This window comes from Staurois parvus, unplaced genomic scaffold (assembly GCF_062004578.1).
Source record: "Staurois parvus isolate SC_StPar_1 unplaced genomic scaffold, SC_StPar_1.0 ptg000715l, whole genome shotgun sequence".
NCBI lineage: Eukaryota > Metazoa > Chordata > Amphibia > Anura > Ranidae > Staurois > Staurois parvus.
The window spans coordinates 7,404,531-7,429,281 of NW_028318511.1; the positions used below are offsets into that span (position 1 = coordinate 7,404,531).

Consider the following 24,751-nt stretch of genomic DNA (forward strand, 5'->3'; position numbering starts at 1 on the left):
GACGTCACGCTGCTGCATGATCCCGGGTCATCAGTGGCTCTCTCAGCAAATTTTTACTGTGTTTTTCCGCTGTCTCATTGTTTTAACTGGATGACTGGCTCCAGTAAAGCCTTCATTTAAACTACTACACTATTGCTGACTTCCTGTTGGCTCTTTTGTGAGCTCTCTTTGTTCCAATGGGAGTTGCCTTTTGCTGCTGCCTTAGAGGAGTGAAAGTACATACACCTTGTGAGGATTTGTGCCTGAGATATTGCTGTGTCTGCTGTACTTATTACAGCCTATGGTTTGGTGTGTGTGCATTTGATTAAGGTGGTGGCACTCAGTCAGGGCCGAATTTCCCATTAGGCACTGTAGGGATGATCCTACAAGCACTCTTCTTCGAGGGGCACCCGCTGCACCCGTCTGGAGAGAGCGAGAGAGAATTTTGCACGTCTTTCCACAGGTTTGGGGGCACAAACAGGTGCAGGCATTTTACTTATGCAACTGCTCCCCATTCTTATCACCCTCCTGTCATTCTCCTCCCAGGCTACATGTAAGATGGATGGAGCTCAGTGTGAGCAGAGCTGCGGCATCCACCCTACAATATAAGTTAATGGGATGATGGGACGTGCACCGACTGAGGAATCACTCTCCTCCATGACAGCAGCCTCTGGACAGAATGTGGTGCCATAAAACTGTGATCCTATGACAGGTGATTGTCACGATCGTGGTGTCAGACCCCAGACCTTCTCACCAAATTCGTGACCGAAGGGCTAACCGATCTACAACCGCGATGTGACGTGCGTAACAATGCCACACCCAGCTGCACCCTGCACAACGATTTTCCAGCTAATGGATACCGATCGATGTGCCAGCAGCTTGAATCGATTGTTACTGGGTCAGGTTAATTACGCAGTTAACCCCTTCACACTGCCACCACCTCCTTTTTGATAAGAGGAAACTCGGCGTTCAGCTATAACACTATAATGGTTGATATAATCGACTGCATAACCTGGTTATAATACAGGCCTGTTATACAGAGGGTTAAAACAAACAGTAGCGTCTCTTTAAAGACAGGGATTCGTAAAGTGCAATTAAGAGCTATATAAACAGTTCAACACTTTCAGAAAGAGAGATTTATTACTAAAAGGGTCAAACAGGTGCAATAAAAATATTTACAGAGAAGATGTAACTAAGATAAGTATATATACATAGAAAACAGCACAGCAAAGAGATAACAGGGAGAAGTTAAAGGGTTAAGTTACTTGCTATTAAGCCTTGGATGTAAGCAGATCACGTTTCAGAGTGAAAGGCACATGTCTCCCCAGGTGGTATATTGATGTTAAAAATGGGAGATGTCTTCAAACTTAACTCTTAGGCTTGGCAGCCTGCTTTAAAGTTTCCCAGCAGGGGGTGGTTCTGAAGTAAAAGACCAATCCCCTGTTTAGGGAGGGATCGTCAGGCAGAACCATAAACTGGAGCCCACATCTTTCATAATTCATATTCTGGTCCATAACTTTCCATCTGCACAAGCGACAGTCCACCTGCGGATATATTATTATGCAGACAAGTCTGAAAATTATTTAGATATGAATTATGAAATGATATATTGCACGGTTCACAAGTTCTATGTTTCAGCTTCCCTGATGGTCCGAGATAAGCGAGTGACCCATCAAACTGTTCGCCTGCTCATTGGCCATCTGACGAGGTGTCTGGTTTTTATGTAAGTCTCTCATATTCCAAGATATGAGACATAGGGGAAAAATTGATTTGAGAAGTGTTCATCTAATTCTGTCACCTATGCTGAGCTAGGTTTATTAGCTCAGAGTCCCTTTCAACTCCTGGGAAGGCTTGGCTATCCCTTCACGAGGCGTGAAATTACACAGGTACTTTGGCCAGGGAGACTCCAGCTCTCTTGGGAAAGCTGGTCCTATCTCTTCCTAGGTGAGAAAGGGTACAGCTTTCACAGACATCTCGGCACCTAGCTAGAGATTTCTTGGCCGGCTAGTAACCCATGGACAGTACACACACACACACACTGGCCAGATGTCTCCTCTCAGTGAGAGGGAGGAGTGGGGGAAGGATAAGGGAGAAATATATGTGTCAGGACAGTTAATCCCTTAGCCAAGATGGAGGTTGAAACCAAAATGGTTGAACCGCGTCCATCTCTGGGTATACGCTGTTATAGTGATCACCCAGCAATCCCCACACTGAGAACCGGTTAATGACAGCTCTGCTTGCTTTAAGACTGGGAAGGATCCTCCCTCAGAGCGAGTCTACCTCTCATGTGCAGGGGCTGTAAATGACTGCTGGCTGCCCTCATCTTCTACCTCTAACTCCTCCAGCATCACCTTCCCTCTCTTGTCTGCCCAGCGCCAGCAAATATCAAAAAAGTTATCCAATTCACCTGCCTCCTCTATCCCATCAGATCAGTCACTGCAGATTACAGAATCCTTCCTTCTATGGATTGATCGCATACACTCTGCTCCTTCCCTGACAGCGATATCTGATACAGTCATCCCCAGCTGTCATCTCATCCAACAAGTCCCAGGCTATGCTTGCATGTATCAGATGGAGAAGCCCTGCCATCATTTGCATTAGTTTTGTCCCTTCTCCTGAGGTCTTTCACCTTGCCAAGGTAAGGTTCCTTTCAGAGTACCCCAGCATCCTATGCTGTCTATGACCACTGCTTTCTGATCCCCTCCTTAGTGGACCTTTAAAAGAAATAAACAGTGTCATGATGTTTCATTTTTATTGGATTGCACCAGATCAGCCCTGATGAGGAATCCTATATGTGGATGCTGGAGCCTGTTTTGTGTGAGATCAAACACCCATGGAAGTGATGATGCAGCAGATAGGTTGTTGTTGATGAGAAGAAGTAGTGTACGGGACTCTGATGCAGGAGGGAACAGTGCGGATCCTGATGTAAAGGGAAATGCTGCTGACTGTGATGTAAGGGGGGGTTGGTGATCAGAGACCACCTTGCATCAGAGTTCTGGCCTTGCACTCAGTGTTTTCATCACACTACAATGATCTGCTGGATGGTGGAAGATATTTTTTATTTGAATAAATATAGACTTTGATTTAAGGGAGACTTCACATTTTAAACACTGTCTATTTGTTTTTTCTAGTATGTTTTTGTTATATCCACTGGAGCCGCATCATTTCACGATATTGTAATTACTGTAACATGCAACACTGTAATCAAATTGGTATATATATATATATATATATATTATAATATTTTTTTTTTATTTATTTATTTTGTGACTTCTGAGTTTAGTCTCTCTGTGAATAACCACAGTGATCCTAAGGTACAGAGCCATTCAGATCGGCTCTTTACACAGTGTCTGTGAATTGAGCTGTTTGAGAATGGCTCAATTCACTAGTTTTACTGAAAGCAGTGGCTGCCTGACTGTGCTTTATCCAGTGCCATTTATAAATGGCACTGGGTAAATAAACATCCACCAATCTGCTATTTATAGATGTACCATGGTAGAAAAGCAGTTAAACTAAAGACAGTCATAGTAAAATACTGGTGGCACATATGGTTTGCATCATACACTGGTTCCAACCAGCATCAAATAAGAGATGGCTTTCACTCAAGCAATCTTACTCAATTTGTTTATTGGGAGGCTTACCTTGGTTATTCCAAGACGCTCCCAGATCTTTCTTCACTCATCCAATGATTGGGGCCACCCTTCAAGTGCCAGGTTACTCACAGGCACCGCACTGGCTGCTGCAGGACCATCACCTATGACTCATGTAATCTCCCACCAATCTTTCAATCTGGGAGAGGTGGATGGGTCCTTTCCGAAGGGAGATTTCTGGTCCAATGGCCATTGGCATCTTCTTTCCAGCATTCAAAATTTGTTTGATACACCTATTTTACGAAAATGAAATGTAATGCGCTAACTCCTCATCAAAAGTAAATAAAACTCAAATAATAAGCATCATTCCACAATAAATCAACTGTGAAAAAGTAGTAGTCCAATCCCAAATTCAAAATGTCCCAATAATGTGCTGTCAATCACTTACCATATTATATTATATATATATATATTATATATACATATATATTATATATACTACATAGTATAATAGGTCAAATGTGTTTTGTTGGAATATATATCCTTCATATTGCGATAAATCCAAATATATCTTCATTCAGCCATGGCTGCTTAAGTAAACTACACACTAAGTGAACTAAACATATGCACTCACATTGAACAGAACACAACGTGCTCCACAACAACGTGTGTCAGTATTCACTTTGTCCAATATGTGCAATAATCCATAGTGCTTTCTGTCACCAGTAAGTGTACCATGCACTGACCTTCTTCCTTGACCTATGTAGAAAATAGGTCACAAGCACTTTAACCGTTGATCAATCTCTCCTCATCCACTGCTATCCTTTAGTGGCTATTTCCTTGGTACTGGCCCTTTAAGAGACTCCAGAGTTCCCACTAGGGTGGTATATGCTCAAGGGAAAGGACAATTCATAGTGCACAATATATAGAAAGTATTTGCGAGCGCAGGTTGAATGTACAAGCAGCTGGCATATACAGGCAAACTTCTGCACCTCCAATAGACAATAAAAATAATAAATATGCAGCGCTAGAAAAATGACATAAGATACACAATAATAGTATTGATAAAACTAAATGCATATATAGTGAGCGCTGCTGAGGCGCATAGATAGTGAAGTGAAGATTATGTCCTATTATGACGTTACAATGTGTCAATGAAGCATAGAGTTGAGTGACAAAAGTGAATATTTCAATCAACTTATATAACAGTCCATAAATGGGGGTGATCCGTGCTCCGTGCTGGTAACTTCGGGTGCGGTGAGCCAATGAGACTATGCACTTACCAGAAGCACATAATATATGCGCAAAAAGTATCCTTTATAGGTACATCTGGGTCTGGTCTAGGGCTGCGGGGTCATCAGGCTCAAAGTGGACACATGGGATGATACTGCTTATACACAAGGGTCACACTCCGCTCACATAACCAACAGAACAGCTCCAGGTAATAGATAAATATGCAGCGCTAAAGAGCAAAAAGTCTCATATAGGCAAATAATGTGGAGGCGCTGATATGAGCGCAAAAGTTGATGCAGTGAGATCACGTCTATGGGTGATGCAGTTATATCAACATAACAGTGCTAGTAAACCCAATCATGAGATTATAACGTCCATAAGGTATGGTAATCCTTACTTCGTAACTCGCAATATTGGTGCCAGAATCTGGTAAAGTGATGCACTTACCAGAAGTACATATAATATGTGCCTTATATGTATATCCTGAATGGTGGGGTCATCGGGATCTGGTCTAAGGCTGTAAGGTCATCAAGCTCAGCAGTGGACACTCAAGATGATGGCTCACACTCGGGGGTCTCACTCCGCTCACCGACTCCTCAAGCAGCCATTTAATACTGGCTACACGCTCCCAAATGGCTCCACCTTATGAGGCTCACAGTAATCCAACCAAAAAACAAAAATGGTTCTAATAATGTAGTAGGTTTATTATGTTTTGAAGTAAATCCAGGTAAAAAAGAGAGAAGCTCACATATAGTTGTAAGTTGTAATACGGGATGACTTGGATACTTACAAAGCACTTCCAAAGAACCCATTAACTGGACATAAAAAGGAACTATTTATCTATATCTTTTATTTTGAGGTGTTGAGGTTTTACCTTTTTATGCTAGCTGCTTTCTTTAGTGATTATTACATTGTGCTCACATTATCTTTTTATACATAGCTCCAGGTAATACTCCAGGTCCAGATGAGGTTCCACCTTGTAAGGCGCAAAATAACCAAGCCAGGGAACAGAAGGTACTGATAGTGTAGTATGTCTTTATTCAATGGGAAACGAACACTCCAAATGTAAACAGGTAAAACTCACATGTGGTATAGGTATACTGTACAAAGATGGCCACCGGCCTTGCTCGCTGCTGTGTGCGGCGTGACGTCACTCCAGTGGGCTCTCTAATGCGTTTCGTGCACCAGCACGTTATCAAAGGGGTAAGCACACCCGGAGGACGTCAAGTTTTAAATACTACACCGCGCATACGGATGCGCACTCGTCACATAGAGAAATGTGCGCATGCGTGAAATTGTGTCACACTACAATTGTCCGCATGCGCGGTCGGATGACAGGAACAATTATGATACGTGACTTCCTGTCTCGGAGCACCGCATATTAAACGGAGAGAGAATAGTAGATTGCCAATTTAGCTACCTAACTGGTTATATGAAAAAGATAGCATGCTACCAAGGGGTAAAGAGAATTATTATGAGGATGATATTGTAATAAAGTCCACAGGAAATCAAAAATAAAGGTTAGCTGTAATGAAGACGAGCCACATGATAAGAACAAGGTAGATAAATAAAAAGAGGACTCCATTTTACTGTGGACCGAAGTATTGGTAGTATATTGTGGGACTTCTAGTCTCAGCACAATTGTAAAGTGCAAATATATTAATAAATAATTAAAAAAGGTAATGTATAAAGGATAAAATTGGCAATCTATAAATACATATATATAATATCATAAACAATATTAATGCATAAAAGTAAGTAAGAATAATGAATAGATATAAGAATGATTATAGCTAAAAACAAATATTGTTATGATAATGACAATGTATATCATAAAAAATAAAATAATATATAAAACATTGGTTGTACAACATATAACGGAGACTGGATGAGTAAATTAAACTTGTGCACATAAACAGCTAAAAACTTCAATAACTCCATTAATAACCAAAACTAAATGAGACCAACTTCTGCACATAAATTATTAAAAACAAGGTGCATGAATATATAAAAAAGGTAATAATAAAATATAATAAATTATAACAACGATCTTAAAAAAAGGGAATAAAATGATACATTTAAATAAAGACTTAAATAGATATGGAATAGAATAGGATAGAATTCAGCTGTTATCGATGAAGCAGTTTAAATCTAGATCTATGTTGAGGCCATATGGGGACAGGGATTTAAGTTCTACAATCAACTTTGTTTCCAATTGGGAAACGGCTCTCCTTTTATGCCCCCTCTCCATTGTGGCTTAATAAGATCTATGCCGGTGAATGTAAGATGGGTAGGATCTCTACCATGACAATCTGGGAAATGTTTGGAGAGTGAGTGCTCTTTATAACCCTTCTTGATATTATAATAGTGCTCCCTGAGCCTATCCCTCACTCTTCTTGTGGTTCTGCCCACTTACTGCGTATTACAAGAACATTCTAATAAATAAACCACGTGTGTACTGTTACATGTAATGAGCGGGTTGATTTTATAAGTCTTTCCCAAGGTATTAGACTTAAATTTAGCAATCTTTCTTTTATGAGAGCCATTATATCGACAGGCTATACATCTATTACATGGGTAAAAGCCACTTAATCCAAAAGATGATGACAGACTACTAGGGGGGTCAACCACATTGGATGCCAATGTGTGTCTTAGGGAGGGGGCTTTCTGGAAAGTGATTTCCGGACGATCAGGCAGCACTTCCCCTAATACGGGATCATTTTTAAGAATGGCCCAATTCTTTTTAATAATTTTAACCACATCCTTGTACTGAGTAGAAAAGTTTGTGACGAACGGACAGAAACGTTCAGATCTGCTTTTATTCCCTGGTGTTAGCAATTCAGATCTATTCAGGGCACCAACTTCCTCAATAGTATTATTAAGGACTTCCGTATTATATCCTTTTTCTAAAAATCTAGTTTTGAGAATCTCTGCTTGATTTTGATAATCAGATAAATTAGCACAGTTTCTACGTAGTCTTAAAAATTGTCCCTTTGGTATATTATTCAACCAAACCGGATGGTGACAACTGTCTATAGGTAGAAAACTATTCCTATCCGTGCTCTTGAAGTCGGTTTTTGTTTGAATAGAAGTGCCATCATTTATTAACCATTTCAATACCGTGCAATTTTACACCTTCCTGCCCAGGCCATTATTCAGGTTTCAGCGCTCTCACACTTTGAATGACAATTGCGCGGTCATACAACACTGTACCCAAACTAAAATTTTATCATTTTCTTCACACAACTAGAGCTTTCTTTTGGTGGTATTTAATCACCATTGGGGTTTTTATTTTTTGCTAAATTAACAAAAAAAGACCAAACATTTTGAAAAAAAAACACATTTTTCTTTGTTTCTGTTATAAAAGTTTACAAATAAATAATTGTTCTTCATAAATTTAGGCCGAGATGTATTCTGCTACATGTCTTTGGTGAAAATAACCCAAATTAGGATGTATTATTTAGTTTGTAGGAACGTTATAGAGTTCACAAACTATGGTATAGATCTGAATATTGATCAATCCTGAAGTACTGACAGCCAATCTAATTTCTTGAGGTCCAAGAATGTCAGAATAGTACAGATATCCCACAAATGACCCCTTTTTGCAGAGTAGACAGTCCGACGTACTTCATAAGAGGCATGGCGAGTTTTTTGAAGTTGTATTTTTATGTCATAATTTTTCGGAAAATGAAAAAATTAAAAAAATTATTTTCACTATTTTTTTTTTACATACTGTCACCAGTGCAGTACATCGTCGTCATATAACTGGCATGGCGGTTAACAGGGACACTGACTGGTGACAGTATGAAAAAAATATATATATATATATTTTTTTTTTTTTATTATATTTAATTTTTTTTAATTTTTTTTAAGATTTTTTCTTCATATTTTACTATGACCAAAGTAGTACAATGTTACCATAGTAACACTGTACTACTTTGGGGAAGTGATCAGTATTTTTTTTTTTTTTTACACAATTTGCTTATAGCAAAGAATTACTTTGCTATAAGCAAGCATTTACCTGAATGAAATCGATTCATTCAGCTTTTTTTTTTTTTTTTCTGTGCTTAGCTGTGATTTGGTCACAGCTAATCACATGACATGTGCATGTGATTAGCTGTGACCATTCACAGCTAGGCACTAGTATACAATGGATGGCATCATAACGCAGATCCCGCTGCTGCGCCGCTCTGCATTACCGCAAACGGCGCATGTGCGGGAGCACGCCAAATGGCGTGTACCCGGAATGAAGAGGCACATCTGAAGCCGCCAAACGGCCATTGGCCGGGCGGCTAATGGTTGAAACCAGATCGAGGAAGCTAATTTATTTAAAATCGTATTCAAAAGATAATTTAATATTAAGATAGTTGTGGTTAAGAGTAGTAAAAAATTTTTTAAAGAAAATTCATCACCTTGCCATAAAAAAAAAATGTCATCTACATGTCATCTAATGTATGTACCGCAGTAAAATATAAGGGAGGGCCAATCACGTGAATATATAAGATCCTCCTCCCATCTCGCCATGAACAGATTTGCTAGGCTGGGAGTGAACTTTGCTCCCATCGCAACGCCCGTAATTTGTAAATCAAATGCATGGTCAAACCAAAAGTAGTAGCGATGCATAGCAAAATTGAGCAAATCTAAAATAAACATCTTTTGTCACCTGGGAATATCTGTAGTAGTGTCAAAGTAAAATTTAACTGCCTCCATACCGTCCTCGTGTTTGATGCTGCTGTACAAGGCAGAAACATCAGCGGTAACCAAATATGTCTCTGTAGTGATTTTAAAATTTTTCAGGTCTACCAGTATTTGTTTTGTATCCCGCAGATACACAGGGGTGGTAGTGACTAGGGGTTGCAGGAAAAAATCCACATATACCCCAATACGGGAACATAATGATCCGATACCACTAATTATTGGTCTTCCAGGCGGACAGACAGGGTCCTTATGGATCTTGGGGAAGCAATATAAGACAGGTAAACTTGGGGCTGCTGGATATAAAAAGGCCTTTTCTTTTTTTTATTTATCACTCCTCCATCAAAACCTTGTTTAATTAATTTCTTAAGTTCTTTTTTATATATGATTAAAGGGTTCTTTGGGAGTGGTTTATACGTCTCTGTGTCATCAAGGATCTTATGAACTTGAATCATATAGTCCTTTTTGTCCATTACAACAACCCCACCGCCTTTATCCGCCGATTGGATAACAAGATCTTTATTAGATAAAAGTGACTTAATACTCTTATTAATCGAGTGTTGGTTATTAAAATTTCTCACCCTAATTTTTTCTAAATCACTTAAAACCGTGCTCTTAAAAATATTAATGTGTGAATGTGCAGGTGGATTGCAGGCATTCTTGGGATTAGAAGCCTTAATGCCTCCGCAAGTGCCATTAGTCACATCACGTGTGAGAGGAGTATTAAGGAAGTACCTTTTAAGCGCCAATTAGGACTGTACTTATGAATATCTATATAATATGAATATCTATATAAGTGTGAAATTTGTCCAATCTTTTATATGGATTAAACTTTAGTCCTTTGTTAAGCAGGCTTAGTTCATTATCAGTGAGGGGAACTTTACTGAGATTAAAGATACCATTTTCTACTAGAGTCTTCTCTTTTTGGGATCCATTAATCCTTTTTCCTCCTCATTTTCCTCTGTACGGACATTTCGCTTTCTTGCTGGACCTACCCCTAAAAAATTACTTTGTCAGGGGTGTGGTGATGCTGCCATGGAATTGGAGTTAGCGTTAAAGTTATTGTGTCTAAAATTACCACCTGTATTGTTAGATGAATGGTGTTGATTAGTATTGGGACCATTATCCCATCTATAATGTTGGCGTCTTTGTTGAAAACCACTTCCTGATTGGTTATAAGAATCATTATCCCTTTGATTGGAGAACTGCCGATAATTATGTTTTGGTCTATTATTACCCCTTCTGATATTATTTGGAAAGGATATATTATTGGGATAGTGGGTATCATATTCTTCCTAGGATCTCTCCATGAGACTTTTCTTGGTCTCGATCGTCTAGAGTTATCCTGAAAATTGGGGTAATTGTAATTAATAGGTCTCATATTGGGGTGATGTTGGCTAGGGTGTAGTCTAATATCCCGCATTCCAACTTCCTCATCATCATTGACATACAGGCTGTCATATCTGTTGTAGTGGGGACATTATAGCCATTATCAATTTTAGATGGCTTGGACAGACGTCTTGATCATGATATCCCTCTAGAAGGGGTATTCCAACCCTTGGACAAACCCTGTTGACCTGAGGTTATATTAACATCTGATGGTACTTGATGTATATTAGAGAGATCTTTATTATTAACTTTCTTAGAGATTTGCCATTTGAAAACTTCCTTTTCCTTATAATCTCTAAAATCTCTATCATATTTCTTCCTTTTCTTGTTTTTCTGATCCTTCTCAGTTTTATCCAATATTTGTTTTTATATTCTTCCTTATCTATGTAAGGGGTAAGCTTTTCACGAGTTTTATTAATCTCGTTATCTAGATCGATTATTTTTATCTTTTTGCGTAAAATCAGAAATTTGAGTAAATCCAAACCCATGTTATTGAAGTACAAGTGCCATTCTGTCTCACTGTTAATTTCTTCATATTCTGGCGGTATGTCCCACCTTAAGGATCTGGGTACCATACCTTCCTTGACATATTTTGCAAGGAAGGAGATATCTCAGAGGGTCCTTATTTCAGATGTGGCATGATTGGTTAAATGTAAGAAAATGCCATGGAGATTATCATCAATCTCATCCTGTATAAACACATCCTCTGTTATTGTGGATATTTTAGACCTAATTTCAAATATGTCCATTATGGTAATAATAATAACTGCAGCTGAACAAGGAGAGAGGTGGATAAATACACAATATATAGAAAGTATTTGCAAGCACAGGTTGAATGTACAAGGAGCTAGCATATAAAGGCAAACCTCTGCACCTCCAATACACAGTAAAAATAATAAATATGCAACGCTAGAAAAATGACATAAGATACACAATAATAGTATTGATAAAACTAAATGCATATATAGTGAGCGCTGCTGAGGCGCATAGATAGTGAAGTGAAGATTATGTCCTATTATGACATTACAATTAGAGATGAGCGAATCGAACTTGGCGAAGTGGAATTCGTTTCGAATATTAGGAAAAATTCGATTCGCACCGAATCCAAATATTAGCAAACTTCGGATGCGCGAATCGAATTTTTCCCGATCGGCCGATTTTCATCCCTTCTACAGCCGGCAAATAGTGTCCCTGCAGAGAGCTCCGCTATTTCTGACAGTTCTCTGACAGTTCCTTCACATTTACAGCGGTTGAAACATTGTATCTATTTGTTTCCATTTAGGATACAGATGTTTTTATTCGAAAACAAATAGATACAATGTTTCAACCGCTGTAAATGTGAAGGAACTGTCAGAGAACTGTCAGAAATAGCGGAGCTCTCTGCAGATACACTTTTTGCTGTACTGGAATTCTTCTTCTTTTCATTCTTCTTCTTCTTTTCATTCTTCTTCTTCTTCTTCTTCTTCTTCTTTTCATTCTTCTTCTTCTTCTTTTCATTCTTCTTCTTCTTCTTTTCATTCTTCTTTTCATTCTTCTTCTTCTTCTTTTCATTCTTCTTTTCATTCTTCTTCTTCTTTTCATTCTTCTTCTCATTCTTCTTCTTCTTCTTTTCATTCTTCTTCTTCTTCTTTTCATTCTTCTTTTCATTCTTCTTCTTTTCATTCTTCTTCTTCTTCTTTTCATTCTTCTTCTTCTTTTCATTCTTCTTTTCATTCTTCTCATTCTTCTTTTCATTCTTCTTTTCATTCTTCTTCTTCTTTTCATTCTTCTTCTTCTTCTTCTTCGTCGTGCCCCGTGACTGCCCAAATGAGTGAAGTGTGCGGTGATTCTAAGATCGACGGCACTCATCTGCATGTCATACTGACTGACAGTATTATTTCTCTTCCCCAGCAGACTCCAAGAGCATTTAAATTAAAGGTACAGTGTTCTGCACTAATATAAAGGCTCTCTGAAGCCTAGAAACCCTTTTAATAAGTTAAATTCGCAGCGAATAAATTTGCATCGAATCAAATTTCTTCCGCAAATTCGGCGAATCAGCCGAATCGAATTTTTGAATAATTCGCTCATCTCTAATTACAATGTGTCAATGAAGCATAGAGTTGAGTGACAAAAGTGAATATTTCAATCAACTTATATAAAAGTCCATAAATAAGGGTGATCCGTGCTGGTAACTTCAGGTGCGGTGAGCCAATGAGACTATGCACTTACCAGAAGGGCATAATATATGCACAAAAATTATCCTTTATAGGTACATCTGGGTCTGGTCTAGGGCTGCGGGGTCATCAGGCTCAGTGTGCTCAATTTGCACTTTACCATTGTGGTGAGACTAGTAGTCCCACAATATACTACCAATACTTTGGTCCACAGTAAAATCATGTCCTCTCTTTATTTATCTACATTGTTCTTATCATGTGGCTGGTCTCCATTACAATGGCGCCCATAGCTAACCTTTATTTTTATTTTCCTGTGGACTTTATTACAATATCATCCTCATAATAATTCTCTTTACACCTTGGTAGCATGCTATCTTTTTCATATAACCAGTTAGGTAGCTAAATTTGCAATCTACTTTCTCTCTCCGCTCCGAGACAGGAAGCGACATATCGTAATTTTTCCTGTCGTCCGCCCACGCATGCGCACAATTGTAGTGTGATGCGAATTCGCGCATGCGCACATTTCTCTATGTGACGCGTGCGTATGCGCAGTGTAGTATTTAAATCTTTGCGTCCTCCGGGTGGGCTTACCCCTTTGACAATGTGCTGGTGCACGAAATGCGTCAAGGAGCCCACCGGAGTGATGTCACGCCGCACATGGCCGCGAGCAAGGCCGGCAGCCATCTTTGTACAGCATACCTATACCGCATGTGAGTTTTACCTGTTTCCATTTGGAGTGTTCGTTTACCATTGAATAAAGACATACTACACTATCAGTATCTTCTGTTTCCTGGCTTGGTTATTTCTAGCCTTACAAGGTGGAACCTCATCTGGACCTGGAGTATTACCTGGAGCTGTTCTGTTGGTTATGTGAGCGGAGTGTGACCCTTGTGTGTGAGCAGTATCATCCCATGTGTCCACATTGAGCCTGATGACCCCGCAGCCCTAGACCAGACCCAGATGTACCTATAAAGGATAATTTTTGCCCATATATTATGTGCTTCTGGTAAGTGCATAGTCTCATTGGCTCACCGCACCTGAAGATACCAGCACAGAGCACGGATCACCCCCATTTATGGACTGTTATATAAGTTGATTGAAATATTCACTTTTGTCACTCAACTCTATGCTTCATTGACACATTGTAATGCCATATTAGGACATAATCTTCACTTCACTATCTATGCGCCTCAGCAGCGCTCACTATATATGCATTTAGTTTTATCAATACTATTATTGTGTATCTTGTGTCATTTTTCTAGCGCTGCATATTTATAATTCATAGTGCAACCCCATATAAATTTCACTCTAGTTATAATAATAAAATTCACTCACAAAAGTGTATAGATAAAAGGCATAAATATCCAATGTCAAAGAAAGTTCCTCTCACCGCACTTTCTGGTTGGCGAGATACGGGAAGTGACATTAGTAGGCTCCACCTAAACTGGGAGTGGTGGATGGATCCTTTGTGGAAGAGATATTTCTGGTCCGATGGAAATTGGCATCCTCTTTTCAGCGTTCAAAATTTGTTAAATACACCTCTCCCCTTGTGGAAAGCCATGTATCCGAGACATTTTATTTCCCATGATTGGGGCAAAGTAAGGTCCATTGCAACTCTCATTAAAGTTGAGAGACTTTGCTCTATCTCATTCATACCACATGCTGACAAATCATGCCAACCTTCCACCTCCGCAATACAAGTCGAAGTGGAAATGTGACTTATGCCCCACTTTTAGTGATCATCAACAAGAAAGAATAATTCAAACAACGCATAAGGCCTCTATATCTTGCAAACCTCAGGATACAAGCTATAAAATCTTAACGAGGTAGTATAGAGTCCCTTCGATACTGAATAAGTTGTTTCCTGAGTTCTTCACTCTGCTGGAAGTGCCAAGAGGAGGAGGGCACCATGCTTCACATTTTCTGGTCTTGCCATGGGCTATCTGCCTTTGGGCTATCTGCCACTGGGTCTTTAAACTAACGGATATACAGATGGTAATGAAAGCATCGGCCTTCCTTCTCCATTGAACATCTATGTAGCTGAAATTATACAAACGCTCTCCTTTCTTACATTTATTCAACGTAGCAAAGTCCTGCATAGCACTATGTTGGAAGCAGACCACTGCACCATTGATGCAGTGGAATTCACGTGCTCCACCGAATGTTGAGACATAATGGGCTCTCGGGCATAGGACATTCTTTGAGACTTGCTTGACACCTTTGGAATATTTTGAACTGGAATTCCATTCATGCACCCACCCGGAGTTCCCACAGTCCCCCTTTAAGCGTTGCTCTCCTGTACTACTCTTAGTTCTTACACCCTTTCCTTTCATTCCTGTACTCCCTGTCTTTTTTCCCTTCCCCCTATAGAGACTGTGCCCTGATTTGGGCTTAAATGGTACCTCATTTATACATGCAGGGGTGATCGCAGGCATGGCGGCTCTGTGAACGAGAGTTTGATGTGAAATCAGTACTTTCAATCTGATACTCCGAACAGCCTATGGAGAAGTTAGTGGAAGTATGTTATCAAGTCTTGACGAATGGTGGCTTGGGAGATGACACCTAGCCGCTACGCCCTCTACTGTATTATAACAAGTCTAGTGTATAGCTTGGCTTGTACTAATCTATTGAGAATGTACCACTTGTATGTACCCTGGAAAAGTTAAAATAAAGGATTAAAAAAAAAGTTTACTTTCTTTTTGCACATCTGAATGTACTTGATGATGATAAAGACGGCATGAAAGTATAAATGTTTTTAATTATTGAGTGATGGGTAGCAGACAGTCATTACAAGTCACTGTCCATTACTGATCACAAATGAGTGCATATAGAGTGTGGGCCCATAATGATGGCAGAATAACCAGGGTCACATGAACCATACATAAAATATATTAAATCAATCTTTAGCATGACTTTAGTTAATTTGTAGTTGGTTGTGTAATGTCAGGGAAGTCATTTTTTTTCCTGAGCACTATAAAAATATATAGCAAAGTCATTTTACCAAGACAAACATTTTCACTGTGTGAAAGTACATTGCATATTCTGGTTGCCCGAGAGTGCAGTCCTTTATTTCATATATAACATACCTTGTGCAGGAACAGTAATCCTACATAGTGGCCATAAAGAGTAAGAAGTTAAATAGTTGTTTGACCTTACCATTCATATATTTCCTGGGGTCCAGGGTGCCCTGGGCAAAGTGGATTCTAAGAGGTAAACACACTGTTTAAGAAAAGAAAATTTCTTGGCAGGTGGGGGTTGTCAGTTTGAGACAGTGGGAGTTGGTTTTCAGGTGAAGCACTTATTGGGATTTAGTACATATTTCCAATAAATCAACTAAATATTGTTATATATCAGACACATATTGAGAGAGTGCCATCATCTTACTGATACTGTATGTCAATTAATTTTTCTCTGCTTTTTTTTTTAGATCCTTGGGCTCACATTTGCCATGACAATGTACTGCCAGATGGCAAAAACTGACACTTACTACGCTTGAGACATCTACTTACCCCCCATTTCTCCCTGACCTGGTTTCATGGAGATATTCCCTGGGAGGAATTGGTGAGGTGTTCACAGCAGATCTACCTTAGTTCTTTTCTTCCTCCTCTTTTGATACCACCTACAGCCTCCAAAGTGCAAGAAGCCTCCGACACATCACTGTGTTCTCCAGGTGTGGAGTACAGGCAGCGGGTGGGGGGTGGACAAGCTGATACATGGCCCTGAGATTGGAGGCAGGACAGCGCTACTGAGACATGAAACTTGGTCTGTGAAACCCAAGACTTTGGTGGGGGGTTAGGGTCCTCTGTGTTTTTGGGATCTGGCCTAATTATAAATTTGTCCAGCTCAGCTAAGAAATGGAGTTTCTACTTTTCATCATATAACTTTGAAAGCACCCATGTCCCTGGAAATGCTACAGTATTTCAAAAGAACTGAACAATGCATCTAGCTGCATACCATTTCGATGACCTGTGAAAACAGGTATCCCTACCACAGCTCATAGTTTACCTGCCAGAAAGAAAAGAGTATTCAGTAATATGGTGAATAAATATGCATTCAGGCACCAGAGGCTGTGACAGAGAGCATCACTACATTAGTATTGTCACTTGTGGTTTGCATACTGGATGTCTGTGGATTGTACAGTCCATTCAAATTAAAATGTGTGCAGATCTTAAAGAAAATGCTTAGCTCTTCTAAACTATTAGGGGATTACTTTTTTTTTTTTAAGTTAGCTAATCATCCAACAATCTTTTACTTTTTTTAAGTAATTATGTGTGTAAAAGTTTTTAGGTCTCCTGTAGGTTGCCAAATAATGTATGCAATCACTCATCTATGTATTTGTTATGAATTAAATTCCTAAAATTCCCCTAAAAAATGAGATACAGGAAGGTGAGCATATGAGATAGTAGACTTTGTAAATTGTACTCATAGTATTGGCTTTTGGAAATATCGATTTTAACAATGGGAAAATTTCTAATATTGCTTGTTGTTGGCAGAGTATAAAACTGGCTACTAATTTTTATAGATATTTCTAATAGACTGAAGGAGATTAGGAATAAGGTAGTCCTGTGACAGATCCACCCAAACTCTGACCCTAATTTGACCATAAATGGACTAACCATTCTGTGTCCTGACAGGCCTCTGCTTTTCAGGACCTGGTAATCTGTAACGTCCTATTGCAAATGTGATCTCCTAAGTTATTCAGTTGATACATTCTTCCATGATAACAAGCAACATGTGATCAATTAAAAGAGGGCACAAAGCATATTAAAACAGCCAAAAAAGGAGGAAAATGCAAGTAATAAATACTGTTTACAAAGTAAACTTTTTTTTAACACTAGAGTATCAAATTTGCCAGAACAATGTGCGTATGACTTAGATGATCAGCAGGAGAAATATGTAATTGTTTATTGGTGCTGTGGCATAATACATACACATTAATGGGACTATACTTTTTGGTTCATTTATCTGTGTAAAGCAAGCAGTCTTTATTTTCTGACACTTATTACATTATTTCCTGAGTTAAAATAAACCTGTTCATAGCTTAAAAGCACTAAAGTAGCAACAGGACTGCCAAGCTGGACCTAGAGTTTTCTGCACAAAGTGGTTGTAAACTTCTGAAATGAAAAATGAACAAAGCCTATCCTTCTTTAGTTTGTACTTGTCTCAATCCAAAGCACCCAGAGTGATTTCTAGCTTTTCTCTCCTTCCTCTGCTATCTGCCTGAGTCACTTCTGATCATTTATCCTGACACCAAACAATCCTGGGAGATAGCCCTGCCTCTCCTCCAGAACACAGCAGCTGATTTACAGCCTGAGCTGTGCATGTTTCCCTTTGAGACTGTGTAGAGAGGGTGTGTCCATTCCCTCCATTCAGGTCTCAGATTACACTCAGCTCTGTACTGTGTGCTGTGCAGTGTGTGACATCAGATGCTTGCCTCCTGGAAGCTCAGAAATGGTTTTTTATGTGTAACCATTGAATGGCTATCAAGAAAAAATGGCTGCTGATATACAGGTACAACTTGCCTTTAGAAGCTCATAAAAGCTGTGTAAATTCTGGACTTTAAACAGATATAGAGGACAGATGGCTGCAGATAAGCAAGTACAACGTATGTAGGAAGATTTGTTTCATCTCTGTGTAGCACCTGAGAATAGTCACTTCAGTTGGTATATGTAAGGTTTTACCAACCCCTTTATTTTCCTTACGGAAACCCCCTTCCCTACCTCTCACTCTCACTATTCAGTCATGACTGTGGATAGGTTCATTCACCAATAATGAGGCACAGAGGGGTCACACTGATCTTTGATTTTGGGGCTGCATTCAATTGCTGTATAAATAGGTGCCCCAGGTTTTGGGGCTTTCATGAAGACATTAGAAGATATGTGCACTCACGTTCAGTCCTCTTTCTACTTCAATATTTCTAAGCAGGTTTATTTCAGATCATACGTTTTTTTATATTGGCAATATAGAAAAAAAGAATGTTTACTTTCAAATGTCTAACTTGCTAACATTTAAATGCAGAGTTTGGCCAAACCAGGTGGTGAAGTCATATCTTGCCTTACAGTTGTATAATAATCGTCAGATATTGTAGAAAGTCAAAAGTGTGCAATGTACATTCTATTATTCTTGGTAACGCATCTGTGGCCATCTCTGGTGTGTTTATAGCAGTCTGTTTTACAGCCGCAGGATAATGTCACAATAAAATAAACATGTAGGTAGAAACAAAGTCTTTCCTAGCTGAGAGAGACAAACATACAGAGATTGACATTAGGGGAGGACTGTGCATTTCTAACTCAATTCCTAAAAGACTGCCAAGCTCTGGTTTGTTACAAATTGTAATTTCAAGCAGAGTTTCTATTTTACTGTCACCTCTCCCAGCTGGATACTTACAAGTCATAGCACACGGTCCTATTTCATCAGGTAAGGCAGCTAGGGTTTCTATCAGTGTTTCCATTGATACTATAGCACTTATGGTTGAGTTTTATACAAAAGCATTAACAAGTCTCCGCTCCTGCACCACCCCAGGTACATCAGATCAGCTCAGTCTTTGGTGGTGCTGGAGAGGTAACATTGCTTCTATCTTTTTCATTTTTTGCACATGTATAATGCTTCCTGGAAAGATCCCTGTAGATTTTCTCACTGTGTCTCTATTTTCCATGTATATACTTATATACATAATTTATGCAAGAAGTATAGTGAAAAGATTTGTTCTAATAAAATGTTTATCAGAAGCATTGTGTGTCTTTTATTGGAGTATTTTGCATAACAGACCTCTCTGTAAGTCTTGTGTTATTTTGTCATATAAAAAATAATCTGTTGGCATTTGAGAGGTTTCAGCTACGTGTGTGTGTGTGTGTGTATGTATGTGTATATATATATATATATATATATATATATACACACATAGTTGCAAGAAAAAGTATGTGAACCCCTTGGGATTACGTGGAGTTTTGCATGAATTGGGCATAAAATGTGCTCTGAACGTCATCTAAATCACAAAAATAGAAGAACACAGTCTGCTGAACATAATACTACACAAACATTAGATGTTGCCATGGTTTAATTGCACATAACATGTAAACATTCACAGTGCAGGGAGGAAAAAGTATGTGAGGCCTTAGCTTAATGACTTCTCCCAGAGCTAATTGGAGCCAGGAGTGAGCCAACCTTGACTCCAATCAGTGTGATGATATTGGATGTGTTGCTGACAGCTGTCCTGCCCTTAAAAAACACACACCTGTTTTGCATTTGCTGGTTTCAAGAAGCACTGTCTGATGTGAACCATGCCTCGCAGAAAAGAGCTCTCAGAAGACCTACGATCAAGAATTGTTGACTTGCATGAAGCTGGAAAGGGTTACAAAAGTATCTCCAAAAGCCTTGATATTGACTTGCATATATATATACATATACACTTGTTCTAAGGGAAATGAGATGTATAATACAGTGTGAAGCTACTGTCCTATATACAGTCATCAGTGTGCCTGTAAATGGGGTTCCCATAAAAATGCATCTTTGAAATACAGCGCTCTGCTACTGCATGGCAAATCCTGCACTGCCATCTTTCTTTATTGCATCATAAGGAGCCTGCTGTCTCTTCGGCGTATTTACAGATGATACGCCAAGGTACATGTACAGTGTTTTGGAACTGGCCCAGAAGGTGTAAATGTGTGCAGTTCAGGGCCGAATATATGAAAAAAGGTATGAATAAAATATATATGCCATTGTGAGAAAAGGGGTAGGGGAAAATATATGGAAATGTTTAAGAAAGAGGTCACACCACACTTTTCACTTATTTATTTGTAAAAAAATTTGATAACTATATATAATTTTCCTTTTTCCTTCCACTTCACTATTATGTGGCACTTTGTGTTGGTCAATCACATAAAATCCCAATAAAATACATTTACGTTTTTGGTTGTAACATGACAAAATGTGGAAAATTTCAAGGGGTATGAATACTTTTTCAAGGCATGTAGTAGCAGTAGTATTTACCAGCAGGACAAAAAACCCAGGGCCAGTGCATCCAAGAGCAGCAGCGTTTTGCCAGAAAAAACGCTTGGCACGTCTAAATGGGTATTACGTTAGGCACGTTTAGTGCTTGAGCATTAATTCATTTCAATGGCCAGAATAAATGATTATTCTGGCCAATTAAATGAATTAACGCCCAAGCACTTGATGATTGTAAAAGCGTTAGATACTTTTATAAGCGTCAGGCGTTTTTTCTGCAAAAACGCTGCTGCCAGGAGGAAGGCTTTTAGGACAGTATTTTTAATGCCCTGTGTGCATGAGGCCTAAATCTCTTTGCCACTGAGAGATTTAACCACTTGACCTCCAGAAGATTTACCCCTCTTCCTGAACAGGGCATATTTAGCTATACATCGCTGCACTAATTTAACTGGTAATTGCGTGGTCATACAACACTGTACCCATACAAAATTTATATCATTTTTTTCACACAAATAGAGATTTCTCTTGGTGGTATCACCACTGGGTTTTTTATTCTTTGCAATATAAACAAATAAATACCAAAAAGTTTGAAAAAAACCTATATTTTCTAATTTCTGTTAGAAAAAATATCCAATAAACTCAAATGTCAGCATAAATTTATGCCGAAATGTATTTTGCTACATGTCTTTGGTAAAAAAAAAAAATCCCAATAACTGTATATAAAATGATTTGTGTGAAAGTTAAAGAGTCTACAAACTATGGTATAGATAGTGGAATTTATGCAGCTTTTACTTTCTAACTGCATATAACATTTCTTGAGGCGCTAAAATGCCAGGGCAGTACAAAAAATACTTAAATGACCCCGTTTCGGAAAGTAGACACCCTAACGCACGGGTGTCAAATTGATGGGCCTCCAGCTGTTGTCAAACTACAAGTCCCATGAGGCATTGCCACATTGACAGTTACAAAGATGACTCCCAAAGTTAGATGCATGATGGGACTTGTAGTTTCGCAACAGCTGGAGGGCCGCCAATTTGACACCCCTGCCCTAAGGTATTTGCATGTCGTGTCCATGATAGATTTAATATTTTTACACAAGTTTTTGGAAAATTACAAGTTTTTTTTTCTTTTGCACAAAGTTGTAATTTAAATGGTATATTGTTCACACATGCCATATATGGAATTATACCCCAAAATATATTCTGCTACTTTTCCTGACTATGGGGATACCACATGTGTGAGACTTTTTGAGAGACTAGATGCATACAAAAGACCAAAATCCAATGATCCCTTTGAAAGCCTGAAGATGCATCATTTCCTCATTTCACTTCCTCACTACCTATCACAGTTTCAGAGGCTCTGAAATGCCAGGATAGCACAACCCCCCCCCCCCCAAAAGACCCCTTTTTGGAAAGTAGACACCAAGATTATTTGCTGAGAGGCATTTTGAGTCAATGGAAGATTTTATTTTTTACCACAAGTTTTTGGAAAATGATAGCATTTTTTTTCACACAAAGTTGTCACTTAAATGATATATTGCTCACACATGCCAAAGGTATATGTGGATTTACACCCCAAAATACATTCTGCTGCTTCTCCTGAGTATGGGGATACCACATGTGTGAGACTTTTTGGGAGCCTGGTCGCATACAGGAGCCTGAAATCCAATGACCCCTTTGAATGCCTAAAGGTGCATAATGTCCTCATTTCACTTCCTCACTACCCATCAGTTTCAGAGGCCCTGAAATGCCAGGATAGCACAAAATCCCCCCAAATGACCACTTTTTGGAAAGTAGACACCCCGAGGAATTTGATAAGAAGCATAGAGAGTATTTTGCAGATCTAATTTTCCAAAAACTTGTGGCAACAAACGAGATCTTCAAAATACTCACCATGCCCCTTAGCAAATACCTTGGAGTGTCTACTTTCCAAAAAATGGTCATTTGGGGGGAGGGGCTTTCTCCCCCTTTTTAAGTCGGGTATTTACAAGCCGTTGAGACATGGGCCTATGATGAATTGGGTCTGTAGATCAATATGACCGTAACTCATTATTCTTAGCAATGCCCATGTTGAGGGTTAGGCCCAAAAAAACCTATAAATTTGGAAACCGTAATAGGTTTCCATGCAAATTGTCTGGCAAGGTTTGAATTTGGGTTGGCAAAGATAAATTGCTATGGTCAACAATCAATGCATACAGATCCTCTGTGAAAAACAGCTAAAACAAAATTAAGGGGAGTGGTTACATTTGCTGTTTTCACCTGAATTCCAGGTTGGGCAGTGAATGGGGGAAGTACGGGTGCTGCAGAATTTGTGGGCTGTCAATCAGGATTTACAAGCACATCTGAAGACACTATGAGCTCTATGGGCTGTGTTTGAATTTTTAGTTGCTGCGGGACACTACTTGTATTAGCCACTGCACAAGCTTGTTCTGCATAATGGGACTCGCCACGTCACAAAGTGATACTGCAGTGCTGGTATGTAAAAGACCAGGATGTAATAGATCGCGGGTGCTCGCCAGTTCACCAAACGTTAGTGCAGCACTAGTACTGGCACTCTGCTGCATATGAGAATCTGAGAATCATCATGTAACTGGGGTCGGGTACGCTTGACCTTAGCAGGGACCTCTACTCCATGATCTGAGCTATCTGTCAGGGTGCCGCTGCTCTCTACAGGTTCGTATTCTGAGGTAGTTCCTGTCAGTGAGGCTTCTCCTTTGCTCTCATCAGACATACTCAGAATCCTGTAGGCTAGAGTACTTTTCTGGGACATTTTGGCCACTATAGTTTATAGTTACCTAGTGTGACTCGCAGGAAAAAGAGCACCTGGCTGTCAGGGACTGCTTTAACCGCTACAAAAAAGGTTTACCTGGAAGTGCTAGCAGAGATCAGGACTGATCTTGCTAATGTTGCAGTTTTGTGATCTACTGACAGTGCACTTGCTGAGGAGGGGGGGGGGCTAAACGCAGGAACTGGCAGGTGTCGGAGCCAATCCTGCTAATTCTGTGTTATTGGGACACTATACTATTGTAAACGCTGATAGTTCTGATCAGTGTGGGAAAATATGAGCTAGGGCTGTTGATTCATAAACCATTTTGTTTTCATTATGCTTGCATTGTCTTATCCTTTGTTTCTGCTTCTACTGTGTCATTATAAAGTTTTTCAATTTTCATATCCCTTTTTGAGTCAGGATCGATAGCCTGTATAATAACCATCGCATCCTCTAATGTCAGTCCTGACCCTGAAGTGTATCTGTGGAGAAATGAAGCTGCTGCTTTAGGGTCTTTCCTGGGGTTAGGACACAAGGATTTAAGATCTTTAATCAATCCCACTGGTAAGGGTACCTGTACCTTTGTGTCTCCCACTGTTATGAGTGGAAGTGTTATGTTTGATTTTTGGTCTCTCTTTGTTTTCTGTTTAACCATTACAAGTTTGTCTTCTGCCGCTATCTGTTCTACTGTTTCATCTGCCGAATCCTGCCCGTCGGGATGTTCCGTCTCCTTCTCTAGGTCAGCGTCCCCCTTAACTTCTTCCTCCACATCATCTCTCTTCTCCTGTCCCTTCTTCTTATAAGGTCCCCTTGCTGACTGTGCTGACTGTTCTGCTTCCTTTCTTTCCCTTGCCTTTTTCTCATCTTTCTTCCTCTGTTGTGCCCTAGTTTTTTCTAAAGTTTCCCCATTCAGTTCTTTATCTAACTTCACTGCCGCTTCTTTGTCAGTTAAAGTTACAGTTTCCTCCTTTCTAGCAGATTCATCTAATGCTTTCTGGCGCT

The 24,751-nt window shown here is 39.3% G+C and overlaps 1 protein-coding gene across 11 annotated transcripts in view; it reads left to right on the top strand.

Annotated features, from left to right (window-relative positions):
* TSPAN4 (tetraspanin 4) overlaps positions 1 to 18,189 on the top strand; it is a 1,204,586-nt gene extending 1,186,397 nt beyond the window's left edge. For all 11 annotated transcript variants that reach the window (XM_089653563.1, XM_089653565.1, XM_089653562.1 and 8 more), the window contains one exon: positions 16,467 to 18,189. In XM_089653563.1, the coding sequence (XP_089509689.1) occupies positions 16,467 to 16,535 (69 nt within the window). In that variant the 3' untranslated portion in view covers positions 16,536 to 18,189. The remainder of the gene's footprint in view (positions 1 to 16,466) is intronic.
* Positions 18,190 to 24,751: the final 6,562 nt, after the last annotated feature.